Raw genomic sequence first — 16,981 nt, 5'->3', positions numbered from 1 at the left:
CAGCTCTACAATGTCCAATTCTCTGCTCCCTCTCCAACCATCATTTCCTTGCCTCTCATTTCTTCCATTCACCAACTGCCCTCAACAACCCCTGATCCCCCAGTTTGCCTGCTCCTGTCACCCTGGGCTCCCTCTGCCCCCGTTGGGCCCTTGCCTCCCTGGATATCCCCATCCAGAGTGACTCTCCAAGTTCTTGTACTTCCCCTCTGGGTGCCCCCATCATTCAGCACCCTGACCCCTACTTCCAGACCGCAGGGCGCGCCTGGGTGGGGTGAACCCCCCAGCAGGCCTGGCCCACGAATGTGCTGACAGCAGTCTGGCCTCAGAGCTGGGATTACTGCCCAGGGTTTCTCTTCCAGGCCTCCGCAGCAAGCTCCAGCCCTTGGTTCCCACCCTTGAAGCCTCATTTTCAGTACATTTCTTTATTTTCCGCTTGTCAAGAAGACCACAAGCCCAGTCAGTCTCTGCCTCATCCACATGCCCGGGTCAGCCCTCAGATACTGCCCCAGGTTGCTGCCCGACTCTGTCTCAGCCACCAGCAGCAAACTGTCCTCGGAGCCCCAGCTATACTCGATGCCAAAGTAACCACTCTTCCCTATTAACATCTGCTTTTATTTCTCTCTCTCTGAAGATTCTTTTCCTACTACCTTTCAATATATCCAAATATCAAAAATTAGGGGTACATGGAATGCTAATTCTACAATTCTTCTTAACCAGTCAGTGTTTTTCTCCCTTTCAGAATCAAACTTTCCAAGCAACAAGGTAATAACATATGGTAGTTGAGATTCTATACTGAAGTCCTGATTTGAAATTTGCTATGCTGTGTGAGCTTGGGCAAGTTATTTGACTTCTCTGTGCCTTGGTTTCTGCATACAAACTAATGACAATACTTCTTTTATTATATTTACATAAGGACTACTTTAAATAATGTTTAACTCACTGTCTGGCACATATATGTGCTCAATAAACCTTGACTACTATAATATATTGTGACCTTTTAGCCAAACAATGTTTTGGAGTTTTTTTCTATTTTCTCTCAACTTCCCTGTGACATATCCTTTAACAGTATTCTTCACATCCTCTTAAGATTCTTCTCTCATTTCTTTTACAGTGTGTTCATCTGGATTTTACATGCTTTTGGCTTTGCTTTTATTTTTGGAGTGTTGCCTAGAGTGTATATTTTTAAAAATTGGAAGTACCCATAATGTGATAATGTATATGTGTTTTTCATATCCTGATCTTTAATGATAAATTTGAACGATTAATTAACATTTGTGATTTTATGGACTTTTTAAGCACTTTGAAACATTTAAGAGAACTTAAGGATCGTTAAATTTAATGTCAGATAACTGACATTCTTAAGAAAGGAAATTCAACATATCAACTTTATAAACAGTTTGTAATGTTTAAGGGAACTTAATTAAATTATAAAATCCCTTTTGAAAGTGATTGTTAAAACTCTGCTTGACTTCTAGATAAAATAATAAGACACGCTGAACTTAATGGCTTGAATAAAAATTAGGGTTCACAAACTTATAACTTTAATAAATTGAATATGAATTTTTTTCAACTAAAGTAAACCTCGAATAGTAATTTCTTCACAAACCAAAAAAGTCATTAAGGACGTCAAAGAACTCTCATTTGACATAATAAGCTTCCCAGATATTCAAAGATACTGTGCTCAGAGACTCCCATTGACAAAGAATCCACCACCTTGCTAGGCAGCCTAGCCTTTTATAGGACACCGGAAGCTCTTACGCTGTTAGAAAGTTCATCTCCTTCATCCGCCCCCTTAATTTAACCTCTGGCCCTGATTCTGAATCAGAACAGATTCTGTCCTCCCATAGACATGGGACAAGTCTATTTCCTCCTATCCATGAAGACAGCATCATCTTGTCTCTAGTTTGCCTCTTGAAGCTAATCCTTGCAAGTCCGCCAACCTTTCCTTTGTTCTGCCACCATTTATCAAGCTCTTACAATGTTCCAGGCATTGTGCCAGATGCTAGAGAGAAAAGAAGGAACAAAACTCAGGTCCTGCCCTCCAGTCCACAGCCTAGAGCTGAAAAGCAGCAAGTAAGCAGGCATCTTGTACATGATCTTGTAACATTGCCACTTTGCTGTACTCATTCATTATCTCTAGTAGCTCTGATGTAGATTTTTTGGGATTTTCAATGTATAGTATCACGTCATCTGCAAAAAGTGAGAGTTTTGCTTCTTCCTTTCCAATTTGGATGCTTTTTCTTTCTTTTTCTTGTCTAAATGCTCTGGCTAGAATTTCCAGTACACTGTTGAATAACAATGGTGGCAGTGGGCATTCTTCTCTCGTTCCTGATCTTAGGGGGAAAGCTTTCAGTCTTTACTGATTGAGGGTGATATTAGCTATGGGCTTCTTATATATTTCCTTTATCATGTTGAGGAAATTCCCTTCTATTCCTATCCTTTGAAGTGTTTTCATCAAGAAAGGATATTGAATTTTGTCAAATGCTTTTTCTGCATCAATTGAGATGATCATGTGGCTTTTCCACTTTGATTTGTTGATATGGTGTATTACATTAATTGATTTTCTTATGTTGAACCATCCTTGCATACCTGTGATGAATCCTACTTGATCATGATATATAATTCTTTTAATGTGTTGCTGGATTCGATTTGCTAGAGTTTTGTTGAGGATTTTTGCATCTATATTCATTAGAGAGATTGGTCTGTAGTTTTCTTTTTTTGTAATATCTTTGTCTGGTTTTGGTATGAGGGTGATATTGGCTTCATCGAATGAATTAGGTAGCTTTCCCTCCACTTCAATTTTTTTGAAGAGTTTGAGCAAGATTGGTACATATTGATTTTCTTATGTTGAACCAGCCTTGCCTACCTGGAATAAATCCCACTTGGTCAGGGTGTGTAATTCTTTTAACATGCTGCTGGATTCAATTTGCAAATATTTCATTGAGGCTTTTGCATTTATATTCATTATAGACATTTGTCTGTAATTTTCTTTTCTTGTAGTATCTTTATCTAGCTTAGGCATTAGGGTGATGTTAGCTTCATAGAATGAGTTAGGTAGCTTTCCCGCCTCTTCAATTTTTTTCGAAGAGTTTGAGCAGGATTGGTATTAATTCTTTCTTGAATGCTTGGTAGAATTCACATGTTAAGCCATCTAGCCCTGGACTTTTCTTTTTTTGGAGCTTCTTAATGACTGATTCAATCTCTTTACTTGCGATTGGTTTATTGAGATCATCTATTTCTTTTTGAATCAATGTTGGTTGTTCATGCCTTTCTAGGAAGTTGTGCATTTCATCTACACTGTGTTGTTTATTAGCATACAGTTTTTCATTGTATCCTCCTAATACCTCTTTTATTTCTGTGGGGTCAGTGGTTGTCTCCTCTTTCATTTCTGATTTTATTTATTTACATCCTCTGTCTTTTCTTTGTCAATCTAGCTAATGGTCAATTGATTTTATTGATTTTTCTCAAAGAATCAACTTCTCATTTGTTGATTTTCTTGATTGCTTTCATAGCCTCAATTTCATTTACTTCTGCTCTAATCTTTGTTATTTCTTTCCTTTTGTTGGCTTTGGGGTTAGTTTGCTATTCTTCTCTAGTTTTTCTGAGTGAACAGTTAATTTCTCAATTTTTGCTTTCTTCTTTTTTGATATAGGCATTTAAGGCAATAAATTTCCCTCTCAGCATTGCCTTTGCTGCACCCCATAAATTTTGATATGGTGTGTTTTCCTTTTCATTTTCCTTGAGATATTTACTGATTTCTCCTGTAATTTCTTCCTTGACCCACAAGTTGTTTGTGCTGTTTAGCCTCCATATATTCGTGAATTTTCTGGCCCTCTGACTGTTATTGATTTCCAATTTCATTCCATTTATGATCTGAGAAAGGGCTTTGTATGATTTCAATCTTTTTAAAGACTTGCTTTGTGAATCAGCATATGGTCTATTCTTGAGAATGATCCATGAGCACTTGAGAAAAATGTGTATCTTACTGTTGTGGGGTGTAATGCTCTGCAAATGCCTGTTAAGTCTAGTTCATTTACCATATTATTCAAAATCTCTATTTCTTTAGTGATGCTCTGCTTAAATGTTCTATCCATTTATGAGAGTGGGGAATTGAAGTCTCAAATTAATATGCAGAGATGTCTACTTCACCCTTCAGTGTGCCAAGGTTTGTCTCATGTATTTTGGAGCACTCTGGTTTGGTGCATAAATATTGATTGTTATGTCTTCTTATTGAATAGTTTCTTTTATTAATAAATAGCTTCCTTCTCTGTCTCTTCTAGTTGTTTTACATTTGAAGTTTAATTTATTAGATATTAGTACAGCTACTTCTGCTGTTTTCTGATTGTTGTTTGCATGAAATATTTCTTCCTAATCTTTCACTTTCAACCGATTTTTGTCCTTAGGTCTAAAATGAGTCCCCCATAGACAGCATATAAATGGGTTCTGTTTTTTAATCTAACTACCAGGCTATGCCTTTTGATTGGAGAGTTTAATCCATTAACATATAATGTTATTACAGTAGTTATTGTACTTTCTTCTACCATTTTTGTCTTTTGGATTTTATATGTCATATCTAATTTTTTTTCTTTTTTTACCTTTTACAGACAGTCTTCATTTCTACTCTCTTTTCCAGATCTTTATCCCCTAGTATTTAGCATTTTCCTCTCTTTAGTATTTCTTCTAGTGCTCCCTTTAGTATTTCTTGCAGAACCGGTCTCTTAGTCACAAATTCTCTCAGTTATTGTTTGTCTGAAAATATTTTAATTTCCCTCATTTTTGATGGACAGTTTTGCTGGGCATAGAATTCTTGGTTGGCAGTTTTTCCCTTTTAGAATTTTAAATATATCATACTACTACCTTCTCACTTCCATGGTGTCTGCTGAGAAATGCATACATAGTCTTCTTGGGTTTCCCTTGTATGTGATGTATTGCTTTTCTCTTGCTGCTTTCAAAATTCTCTCTTTCTCTTTGACATCCTATAATCTGAATAGTAAGTGTCTTGGAGTATGTCTATATGGATCTATTCTGATTGGGGTATTCTGTACTTCTTGGATCTGTACTTTTATGACTTTGATAAAAGATGGGAAATTTTCAGTGATTACTTCCCTATTAGTCTTTCTTCTCCTTTTTCATTCTCTTCTGTTTCTGGGACACCCACAATATATATATTCATGTGCTTCATATTGTCATTCATTTCCCTGAGACCTTGCTCATATTTTTCCATTCTTTTCTCTATATTTTCTTTTTGTGTTAGATTTGAGATATACAGTCTTCTAGTTCACTGATCTTTTCTTCTGTCTCTTCAAATCTATTGTTCTAGGTTTCCAATTTTTTTCATCTTTTTTACTGTGCCTTTCATTCCCATAAATTCTGTGATTTTTTTTTCCAATTTTTGAGTTTTCTTTTTGTCCTCCCAATACTTTCTTTATATCCTCCCTCAACTCATTTATTTGATTTTTGATGAGATTTTTCATGTCTATTCAAACATCCTGAATTAGTTGTTTCAACTCCTGATTCTCATTTGAAGTGTTGGTTTGTTCCTTTGACTGGGCCATAGCTTTGATCTTCCTAGTGTGATTCATTATTTTTTGCTGGCATCTAGGCCTTGATTTCCTTAACTGCTCTATTCTGGAGATTGTTTTCCCTCTTTTATCTAGGACTTTCTTGCTGGATGGCCTTGTTCTCTATCTGTCCTTTCACACTCAGCTCAACTTATTCTGGACCTCTAATGTAGGTTCTGTTTAACTGATCAGAATTTTTCAGTTCTTGTTTTTCTGTTTCTTGCCCTGCCTATATGGGGTCTTTTTCGTGAGGAAGGTCTCCTCTGACATTATAGGCTGCAGTCAGATTTTCCCAGGAGGAGGCCCACATCTCAAGAGGAAAGAGTAGCCAGCATCAGTTTTCCCTGAGAGTGAGACCCAGCAGGTTGTCAGATTTCCCAATGAAGCCTCTAGATTCTGTGCTTTTCTATCTTGCCCAGCATGTGCTGCTTGTCTGCCCATGACTTCCCATCAGCTTGAAGTGATGCAGTGCCCTTAATTTCAGCACCCTGCCATAGGGTGGTTGAGACAGAAGTGAGCTAGTAGGATAGCTTTGATTGCTGCTGTTTTCCAGTCCCTGGGCCTGAATTCCTTGAAGAAGGGATTACACTTGAGTTGGGCCCTATCCCCATTTCTTGGGGAAGAAATACCCTTTAGGGAATTAACCCCTTTCACCTGACTAATTACTTTGTCTCTCAGACAAGCTTTAGTTCCATCCTTGCCTGGGGAAGTACTGGAGCCTAAGAATGCTTCCAGTTCTATCTAATGAGCTGTTGAGAAATAAAAAATTAAAATTAAAAAAAAAAAGTCTTTTCAGAGCTGGAACCCTGCTCCTTGGGTTTGTCAATCAAGAACTTGAGTTGGTACGTGGCTCTATGCATCCCCAGGTTCTATGTACCCTCTTTTCTTGGGGTCCGGCCCTTTCTCAGTATTTTGTGCTGTCCAACTCAAAAAGCCACTGTTTTTATTTTTGTTTTTTGTTTTGTTTTGGTTTTTTATCAGCCCTGCCTCCTCTCTGTTGGGGCAAAAACTTCTACTTCCTTTAGTGCTTACTCCAGGTTTATCTGTGTTGGCGGCCTATTTTCAGTAGTTAGACTTGTTACTTAGTTCCAAAATTAGAACTTGGTTGAGTTAAGCCCTTGCTACCAATAAAGTCTGTTTCCTTTCCTCTCAGGGAACCAGCCTGCAGAGCCTATGGGGGAGGTGCACTGGCTTCTGCAGCTTATAGTTCTTTGTGGGATCTCTGTCATCCCACCCATTCCAGTATGCTGTGTGTCCAGTCATGATGTTCCTCCAGCAGTTGTTATGTACCATTCCTGGTTATTTGCTAGCTGCTCTGGAGGATGAACTAAATTCCAGACCTCACTATGCCGCCATCTTGCCCCATCTCCCATCCCATTTCTTTTCTACATGCTGCCACTAAAAATCACTTTTTCTAAATCACTCTCAAATAAAATGTGAGCAAACACTATATTTGCATATATCTATCTTTTTAAAAGCACATGACTGGGGCAGGCCACGGTGGCTCTGTGGCAGAATTTCTCGCTTGCCATGCCAGAGACCCACGTTTGATTCCCAGTACCTGCCCATGCAAAAAAAAAGCACACGACTCACCTGTCGAAAATTCCAATATATATACAGTCCATTTTGGGCAGCATTGGAACATGGCTCTAAAGTGGGCTGCTCCCCTATGCCAGGGTCTGCCAAGCAGAGATCATCAATACCTCGCTCTGCAATCAGTGGACCCACGTAAAATTCTCCAGTTAAGAGATAGTAGATGTTCTAAAAGGGAGAAAAATGATCTTTTAGCAGAGAGGCCCTTCACCTTCCCAAAGAGTGCTCTCTAGTCCACTAGAAAAATCAAATGCCATGCGGGAGCATTGTCCTTTCTTGGATAAAAAGGAGTCCCCTATGTTTTCTTTCTCCCCAATCTGCAGTTTATTTCAGGGAGAAAACCAGGCATGGGGAAGGGGCATGAGCCTGCTTCCTTCCCTACAAGGACTCCAACAGGACATCATGGCCTGTATAGCATGAGGGAGTATGTCTCTGAAGAAAAAAGACTTTGGAAGACTGACACCATAAGCCCAGCTGGGCTGGTTGTCAGGCAGCCTTCTTTCAAATTCTGAATCTGACATTCCCTTGCTCGATGAGTTTGGACAGATAGGTTATTTTACTGCTTCAGTTTTTTTCATCTGTTAAATGGAAATAATATTTAGCATGCATACCCTCAAAGATGACTGTGAAGTCAATATGCAAAATAAGATGATGGAGTGTACAGATAGTTCAGTGGTACAATGCTTGCTTGCCATGCAGGAGACCCAGGTCCGATTCCTGGCCCTTGCACCCCAAATATATAAAATAAGATGATAGATGTAAATATTCTTAGGGGAAACATGTCCCCTGACTGTGCCTTCCACTTGGCACCAGGGCTCTTGCATCCCTTGGAAGAACTTCAGTTCCACTTCTCTCTTCCCTAGCCCTTTGTTTTCCTCTTTAAGGAGATGCCACAGGTGGCTCCACCTGTTCATCATCCAGGGCATATGAGCAGTTGTTGCATTTCTTGTTATGGGGAGATGGAGAGGGCAGAGGGAGGAGGGGAAAATAAATGAATCCGAGGTGATTGTCAATGTTACCACAGAAAATGAATGCGCCAGAATATAGCCAGTTACCATCTTGCCATGGTTTTTTGAGTGAACTAGGAAGTGAGGTGGGTAGACTAGAAAGTGAACTAGTGAGTTGGAAGGAAGGCTTAGTTAAATGTGCAAGTTTGGCTTTCACCCTTATTCTTTACCCACAGGGGGTCAGCTCCTGCTTCCTCACCATTTAATGCTGAGTCTAAATCTGGCAAATGTTGCCAAGGGACTAAGCCATGACCTACTTCGCCCTGTGGAGGCAGGGAAAATTGTAGACAATACCTGCGAACTGAACTCATGGCAATGAAACATGATGGGACTGTGGCCTGATTCAGGTCCCTGGTCAAGACAAATGGTTTCATCCAGTGAGTTTTTCATCTGAAGGGGCAAAACACAACACATCACTGTTCGGAGAAAGAGGCAGAGAAAGGGAACCCTCAAGCTTCCCCAGGCTCTGCCTTTTCCCCAGTGCACCAAGAGCACCAGAAGCCTCCAGCCAAAAGGGAGCCGAGGGTTGGGTTCCAGCGGCCATCTCCTAAGAACTGAGAAACAGACAAATGCTGGGGTGAGCTGCATCTCTTTGTATTCTGGAGGAAGCTGAGGCCATGTGGCCTGCTTCCTGGGAACACAAACACAAAAAGGCCCCTCTGCTGGACTCTAGGTGGACAAGACCAAACAGTCCAGTGGACTGAAGAACTGAGAGGATCCAAGCAAGGGCCACAGTTTGCAAAGCAAGGAACATGGAGAGGGAGAAAAGGAGAAGAGATGGGGATTGGGGAACAAGAAATGAAAGGAAACAATGGCAAAGAGTCAAGGAAGGAGTGAAGGTTGGAAGAGAATTCTGGGCATGCTGGGCTTTGCAAAATCTCAGCTGGGCATCATATGATTCGGATTTCATTGTCTTTGACAGTCAAGCATTTAAAAACCTAATATGTAATCACATAATACATACTCTTCCGTAGCCCACCAAGCTGTGGATTGGCTTCAGGAAGGGATAAACATTTTTCAGATACCAGTTGAAAGTTTTACATTTCAGTTTCTCCCGGAGCGCCTTTCTGGAGGAAATGTCTCCGTAATTGATTCCAGAATTCTGTAAACAAAACACAGAAAGACTGGGTCCACGTAACCTTGGCCCATGCAGCTTCCTGGACTCCACCAAGGGGTCCAGGACCTCCTTATGTGGGAATAGAGTCTTTTCCTGGTAGCCTGTGAGGTGACCTTGATATTTTATAGTTTTACAGGGGAAGTGGAAAAAGCTTTGAACCCTAGCAGTTTCAAAGTCACTTGCAAATATCTACATTGTGGGTCACTCAGATTTATTTTTCATCATTGGCAAGCTGACTCGGACTGCTTCTGTCAGGAGACAAGATTTACATCAGTAAGGCACGTGCTCCCAGCAGGACTAGAAAAAGCTAGCAAAAGAAATTTTCTGGCAGCAAGATTAAAGGAGACTTTCTGGAAATGATATTTTGAGAGAATCAAAGTGAAATAATACTATAGAGGTAAAACTGAAAAAGATATGCAGGAATCACTTGTGCATCTGCTTGCCTCTACACATTTTCTTTCCCGACTCATTCCAGATCCTCCCTTATGGCAGTTTAGGTTTTATGCTTTTAGGGGCAATTACCTTAACAGTTTGGGACATTCACAAATACGACCCTGTAGAGGTTTTAAAAAAAAAAGAACAATCTGGAGGGGGGTTTGTTTTCCTATAATCCCTTGATGTCCTGGGACAGTAGAATAAATTGCTACAAATCTCTCAAACAGTAAACTTAATGGTAGGAGATTAATGGCATCTTTGGTTGCTAAGATGAGGGATTTTGATGACTTTGAGTTAGGAGGAAGGCTCAGGTATTTTTTGTACATTTTACCTTCTTTAGTCACAGTGTTCAGCTGTTTAACCTGACTCCTGGCCCCATCTCATTGCCCAACCCTCCCTTTTAGATTCATTCCATGAGTTTCCTACATCCTGACTCCCCTGATGCCTGCCCTCTACACCCCTAAACATGGCTCAACATGCATGAGACCAGAGCCACAGCTTCAGGAACAGAAGACAGCAGCATGTCACATTGACTTTGGGCAGCTCAGGCAGAGGGTGTAGCCTTAGCCAAGAAGGCCATCCCCATTCATGTATATTCAACAGGATTGCAGTTCTGCCTATCATTCCTATGTCATCATAAGACAGCAAATTCCTGTTGTCCAGCCTTCCCCTCCCCAAGCAAGGAATGCCCCAAAATGGCAGAATGGTAAAGAACACGGAATCTAGAAGCCAGACTCCCTGGATTTGAATCTTGGCTCCATCACTCACAATCTGTATTATCTAAACAAAGCTATTTGGCCTGTCTTTGCTTCAGTTCCATCATCTGTAAAATTAAAATAAAAACATCTACCCTATAAGTACACAGTGATAGCTAAATGAGTGACCAGAGAGAACAGGGCCTGAACATGGTTCTGTTCCATAAACATTGTGTCATTATTATCCCACTGTCAGGAACTTACCCTAATTCTTTAGGGTTGGGATGGCACTTTTGCTCCAGCCCTTTCCATTCCCTACCATTACTACCACCTCCCTCCTCCCTCGCTCTTCCCTGCTTCTCTTCAATTCCATGACGAACCTTGAGAGGGATGTTCCAGGCTGCATAGACCATGTATTTGTATTTATCCATCCAGATTTCAGCCACTCGCAACGCATTGCGCTTCATGACAGGGCTCAGGTGTAAGGCATAGGGCTTGTGGTGTCTCTCTAAGTGAGCGACCCGAGAGCAGGGTAGGATCTCGATCTTCCCTCCGCACAGCCACACCTGTGAGAGGAGGGGAAAAAGTCCCCTGGGCAGGCTAGTCCCCAAGACTAATAATTTTTTTTGCATAGCAAAAGATTACAATTTAGAACCATTTTTAAAGAATGTAAATTCAGCCCCTCCACCCCCACCTCAGTACTTCCTCCCAACCCACTCATCTAAAACATCTTTCTATAGAAGTCTACCAAACGGTATCTTTCCTTTCATTCAAATAGCTCCTGAAATCCTATCTCCTTCAGGAAGTCCTCCTAAACTGGCCCAAGCAGAAGCTGTATGTCTCACTTATCCCCAAGGAAAGTACCAAAGTCCTCAGAGGCCTCATGCCCTGAGCCACTACCAATGGGCTTAGATTCCCATGACCCCTTCTCTGTCCCACCTGCCAGATATGGGGTAACGTGGTGGACAGACTTTCCTGGAGCCCCCATGATCCCTACATTCTGGTATTCTCACATTTGCATAATCTCTTCCCACTGAGTATGGGCAAAACCTATGACTTGCTTCTAACCAGTAGACTATGGCAAAGATAGCAGGATATCAGCGACTACGTGCCTGTGATTACATTATAAAAGACTCTAACATCCATCTTGCTGGGGGACTCTCTTCTTTGTTGATTTTGAAGAAAGGAGTTGCCATATTGTGAACTGCCTATGGAGAAGGCCACATGGAAAGGAATGAAGAGCAGCTTTGGGCTATTGTCAGCAGAAAACTCAATGCTCCACCAACCTGGAAGCCTACAAGGAACTGGATGAGCTTGGAAGTAGATCTTTCTCCAGTGGGGCCCCAGATGAGAGCCCACCCTGAAACACCTTAACTACAGCTTTGCAGGGGACCCAGAAAAGCCATGCTTGGACTCCTGACTCATGAAACTGTGAGATAATGGGTATTGTTTTAAGCCACTAAGTTTGTGAAACTACTGCTATACAGCAAAAGATAAGTAATTTTTGACTGAGAGATGTTATGACATATGATCCAATTATAACTATTCTTCCTTGCCATCTATATGGTTATAGACATACTTGTCAGACATGTATGTATAGACATATTTTTAACTTGAAAATATGGTCTTCATCCTAATAGATGGTAGAAATATCTAATAATGTTAAGTTGATATAATGTCTCCTGTGTCTTGTCTTCATGCTGCTTAAGGGAGTTACATTTATCTCTAGATGGAGATGATTAGCCATCTAGCAGAGGTTAGCAACCTAGTGCATTCAAGTCAGTGTTGCCCTGAGATGAGTGGCTCAGTTAACATGCCAAAAAAGCGTCTGCCTCTGTGAACGCTAAGTTAAACCATGGACTCTAATTCATAGTACAATTGTGAAAATGTGCTGTCATCAATTGTGGCAGATGTTCCACACCAATGCAGGGTGTTGGTGGTGGGGTGTTGTGTGGGAGCCCTGTAATTTATGCATGACTCTTCTGTAAACCCACAACTTCTCTAACAGTAATGATAACAGTAGCCCCCTGAGTGGTCAGTCCTGTTATCCAACTTGCAAACTTGATTCATCTCTTCCTCTATACTTCTGAACCCATTCTTTCCCCTTCTACGCTTGTACTCCACTTCCACCGCAACTCAAAATAGTAGAGTGGAAAGAGCCAGGCTTTGAAGTAGACTGACTTGTGTTTAAATCTTAATCTTATTCTGGCAATTAGGGACAAAACTCTCACGTAAAAGGGGTATCCCCACCATTTGGTTTATCAAGAGGATTAAATGACATAACAAGGACTCAGTAAATGGCAGGCCCTATGATGATTAACGTGAAGCCTCTCTTTTCTTTCATTATCCTCCTCCATTTCTCCTTATTAGCTATCAGAATCATATGTAGGTTACATCCTATTTATTTTCAGATTTTATTATTTTCTCCAGTCAAGCATTTAAAAATCTAAATGCAGCTTTACTTCAATTGTCCTAGTTGATGGAGGTTTCCAATCCATTGGAATTCAGGGCAGAAAAATTAATTATTGGCACAAGAAATCTTACATTAGAGTGAAGAGATAAAAGCCATTTATGAGGCGATGTTAATTATTATCATTGACCAATAATTTTCAAATTTTACCCTCTCAATCTATCTTCTGTTTCTCTCTCTCTCTCTCTCTCTCTCTCTCTCTCTCTCTCTCTCTCTCACACACACACACACACACACACACAAAACGTTTGCTTATAATAACAGTGGCTTGTTTGTAACATACACTACTTTTACAAATTTAATCCTAATCATGTAGTTATTATTATCCCTGCTTAAGTAACATGTCCATGTTTATCCAGCTAGTAAACAACAGGGCTGGCTGCCTGATTCTGAGCTCACGCAGCCCATATGTTAAGTTCTGACTGATGCTAAGAATACGCAGGTTGACATACATTTTCCTTTCCTACCTGTCAGCCCCAACCCTCCATCTATCCCCACTTATGAGCACATCATGGCTGTGGCCACCAGCTGTCAGAATAAGACGCTCCATGACCCCTTTAGGTTCTCCAACACCTGTTGTTGGAGAAAGATAGCTCCTTACATGTGCTTAGAGCTCTTAAATATCCACGCATGCAAACCAAGAATATTTCTATATGGATAGAAATATTTCACACAAGAAAAGTGTGAGAATGACTCTTCCCTTGACATGTGCTACATTTTCAGTAAAATCTATAGAACGCTAAAACGTTCTATATAGCGTTTATATATAATAAACGCTGAAAGAAAGAAGATTCCCTATGGAAAGGGAAATGGCAGTGAAGTATTCTACATGTGAGGTAGGAGAAGGGAAACCCAGACCCAGCTTGGATGCAGAATGGTAGAGTGGAGAAAAGCATGAGGGACACGCAGGAATAATGAGGGCTTTGGATCCTGAGTCAGGGAGATGAGGATTCCAGCCAAATTCATCCAAACCTCTGGTCAGTAGGAAAACCCCAGCCACAAAGTAACTAGGCTTATCTTCAGGACTTTGCTAAACAGCAAGCACAAGTTAATGATTTGTGCAGTTATATTTTTGTGCCAGAAATGGATTTTGTGCCCCACCACCCCAATATCTGTTCTCTTTTACATCTTAGTAATAGGCGGAATACCTGGACCCATAGCCAACTAACTTACTAAAGTAAGTTTAGTAAGCCAACTTACTAAAATGTAAGCCTACATTTCCCAACCCCCTTTGCTGACAGGTGTGACCCTGTGATTAGGAATATCCAGGGAAATGGGAGAGGAAGCCATCTATGCAATTTTCAGGTAGTTCTATCATCATGACCTTCCTGATCTAGAGAAACCACCACAAGACCTAAAGTTTGGATTGGCTATTCATCTCCAACTGTGGTCTTCATTTCTTATGGTGAAATGACATGCCTTTTCTTGCCTGAATCTTTTCCTTGTGTGTATCAGCATTATTTAATGTCTTCCAAATCAGTCATTTTTAAATAAATATATCTATAAAACATTGAACTTTTAAAAATATATTTATTTATTCTAGTACAGTAGCACTTAACAATTTTTATGTTTTTAAAAATATAATTAAGAATGTCTTACCATATCCTTAATTTGTCTTTAAAAAAAAAAAATGAGAAGAGACCCCATCAAAAAAAAGTAAAGAGCCTGCTCGCTCCCCCCCCCACCCATTTCTCTTCCTAGCAACTGGAATAGAGATGCAGCATTGGGTGCAGCAGAGTCACAAAGTAGAAAGAATCTTTGTCTCCACCCTGAATTACTTAGTTCACACTGTTTTAGGAGAGAGAAACCAGCTTCTATCTTGTTGAAGCCTCTGTTATTTTGGCCTTTATCACAGAAGCCAAACCAGCCACCTAACTGATACACATAAATAATTTTCAAATTATTACATTTTAATCACAGCAGCACCCTTACAAGGTGCATGAAATAAAGATGCCTCTCTTCAGTTTACAAATGCAAAAAAGGGTAGTTTCCTCTACAAAGAACAAATGTAGCTTAAAGTGCCACCCAGACAGGACTCAAGTTCATTTGTTAACCTATATATGCTGAGTTCTGAGTGGGTCCTAAGTGAGTGCAGGAGCTGGCAATGGGGTCATCAGTTTCAACTGGAAAGAAATTATAGGGAGTTGGCCTAACTAAGATTTAGAGGAGAATTTCCAATTCCTCCAGACACCATTATAACCAGGGATCATCTGGTCTCAGGCACAGAATTTCAGAGTTGAGAGAGAAAAAGCCATTTTATAGAAGCTCAGACCATAGTGAGTTAGCAAAACCACAATTAGAACCCTGGTCCAGCATTTTCTATAATGTCATCCTTGCATGCTTATTGTTATTATTATTATTATTACCATTAACACCTTTTTTGAGTGGAAATCATGTGCCACTAACCATGCTAGGTGCTTAAAACAACAGATAGGGCTTAGAGAGTTTATGTGTTGCCCAGGTTCACCCAAGCTTTCAAGCAGCAGGGCAGGATTTGGACTTAGGTCTGTCTGTCTCCAATACCTGTGCTATTTCCACTATCCTATGCCACTATCCACTATCCTAAGATATCTTTAAAATCTTTTTAAAGATTTCAACCTTGGGCTAGAGTAAAGGAGGTGAAAAAACTAATAAGAACAATCATAAATCCAAAGGTCAGCACCTTCTAGTGAGGACATGTATAATGTACAGAAGACATAAAAGGGACAATCTGGGGGAGAGATTTGAATGCACAAAATCTGTTCTAAACTGACTGCAGTGGGTTGAGTTTATTACCCCAATTCTTCACCCCTCTTTGCCAGGGTCTCACATGGAACACAGAATATATACCTTTCTGCTCCTTGACTTTGGGCTTGGCCATGTAGTTTGCTTTGGCTAATGGGATTAGGCAGAAGAGATGGTGTGCTAGTTCCAAGCTCAGGCTTTAAGAGGCCTCAGGTGGTTCCACTTGCTCTCTGGCATACAGTATTTCCTAGGTAACTGCTGTCCTTTCAGCCAAGGACCCACAATGAACACATGTGCAACAGAGCCGCCCCTTCCAAGCCCCTCCAAGGACCTACAGATCTGAAATATATGATTGTCGCTCTAAGTCACTGAATAAGGGAGCAGGGGTTGTTATACAGCATTCTTTTGTGGCAATAGCTAACAACTACACTGATAGAACAGGAACCTGAACCTGGAATTTCTCCAGGCATCTTGCTCTGCACCCTGAATTCCCTTAGAGAACACAAAAATACTGGTCGTTCATCTGACCTGAGCAAGTGTGGGATATAGCCCAGATACAGAGAAGAGGCAGCACTGCTGAAGTTAAAGCCAGCATTGTCCTAGACACTAAGAAAGTTGACCAGAACTCGAACGGGTTTAAGGATTTCAAAGCTGTACTGCCCATTCCTATTGGTCCTAGACTAGATTAAATATCAGTACAAATTTCCTCCTGATGTCAGCTGTTCTAGCTGTTCATATAGAAGGTTTGGTGCCAATGTGTCTACATTCTCAGCTCCTCTTTTCCCCTTTTCTCTACCTTTGACAAAGCAGCTTGCATCATGCTCTTGTAGAGAATTGCCAAAGTCAACTTACTCCAGGAGATTCTTAGAAAATGTTTGGCATTCTTAGAGGAAATACAGACACCATTTGCTCAGTCTGACCTCTATCCCTTCTCACCATACCTCCCAAATTACATAGGCCCATACCAGAAAGCTGCTCACCGGAAATCCTATCTCCTACTCCTCCTTGGCCTAATGACCTGAAAACATGAGAATTTGTCCACCTCTTGATGCAAGGACATTCAGTCTTGCTCCAAGATTCCAGAGATAGCATTATACTCCTGTTAGCTCCCTTTCTGCTTTGTCCCATAAACAGAAGCAAAATGTACCCACCCTCAGGCTAAGTTCCACGTTCTCTCCACCATAGACCAGCATTCCACCATCCAGGGACCCGATCTCTCCCAAGAAGAGCCTGTTGGCAGCCAGGATGCCCATGATGGAAGGACTCCTGTAGAGTACACAGTAAGAGTTTCCAGCTGCTCTGTGAGGAACAGGTCAGGGTGTAGATGAGGGGTGGAAAGCCTAAGTCTCTTCTTATCCTGAAGGCCTTCCCTAAAGTTT

The 16,981-nt window shown here is 40.8% G+C and overlaps 1 protein-coding gene across 4 annotated transcripts in view; it reads right to left on the bottom strand.

The window, feature by feature from the left end:
• GALNT8 (polypeptide N-acetylgalactosaminyltransferase 8) overlaps positions 1-16,981 on the bottom strand; it is a 77,542-nt gene that overhangs the window by 25,477 nt on the left and 35,084 nt on the right. For all 4 annotated transcript variants that reach the window (XM_077169766.1, XM_077169764.1, XM_077169767.1 and 1 more), the window contains exons 6-10: positions 16,754-16,868; positions 10,789-10,974; positions 9,126-9,263; positions 8,456-8,551; positions 7,155-7,322 (exon numbers count right to left, since the gene is read on the bottom strand). In XM_077169766.1, coding sequence (XP_077025881.1) covers positions 7,155-7,322; positions 8,456-8,551; positions 9,126-9,263; positions 10,789-10,974; positions 16,754-16,868 — 703 coding nt within the window. The remainder of the gene's footprint in view (positions 1-7,154; positions 7,323-8,455; positions 8,552-9,125; positions 9,264-10,788; positions 10,975-16,753; positions 16,869-16,981) is intronic.

Source organism: Tamandua tetradactyla, chromosome 7, assembly GCF_023851605.1.
Source record: "Tamandua tetradactyla isolate mTamTet1 chromosome 7, mTamTet1.pri, whole genome shotgun sequence".
NCBI classification, from domain to species: domain Eukaryota; kingdom Metazoa; phylum Chordata; class Mammalia; order Pilosa; family Myrmecophagidae; genus Tamandua; species Tamandua tetradactyla.
The sequence above is the reverse complement of the archived record's forward strand: the minus strand, read 5'-3'. Positions and strand labels throughout refer to the sequence as shown.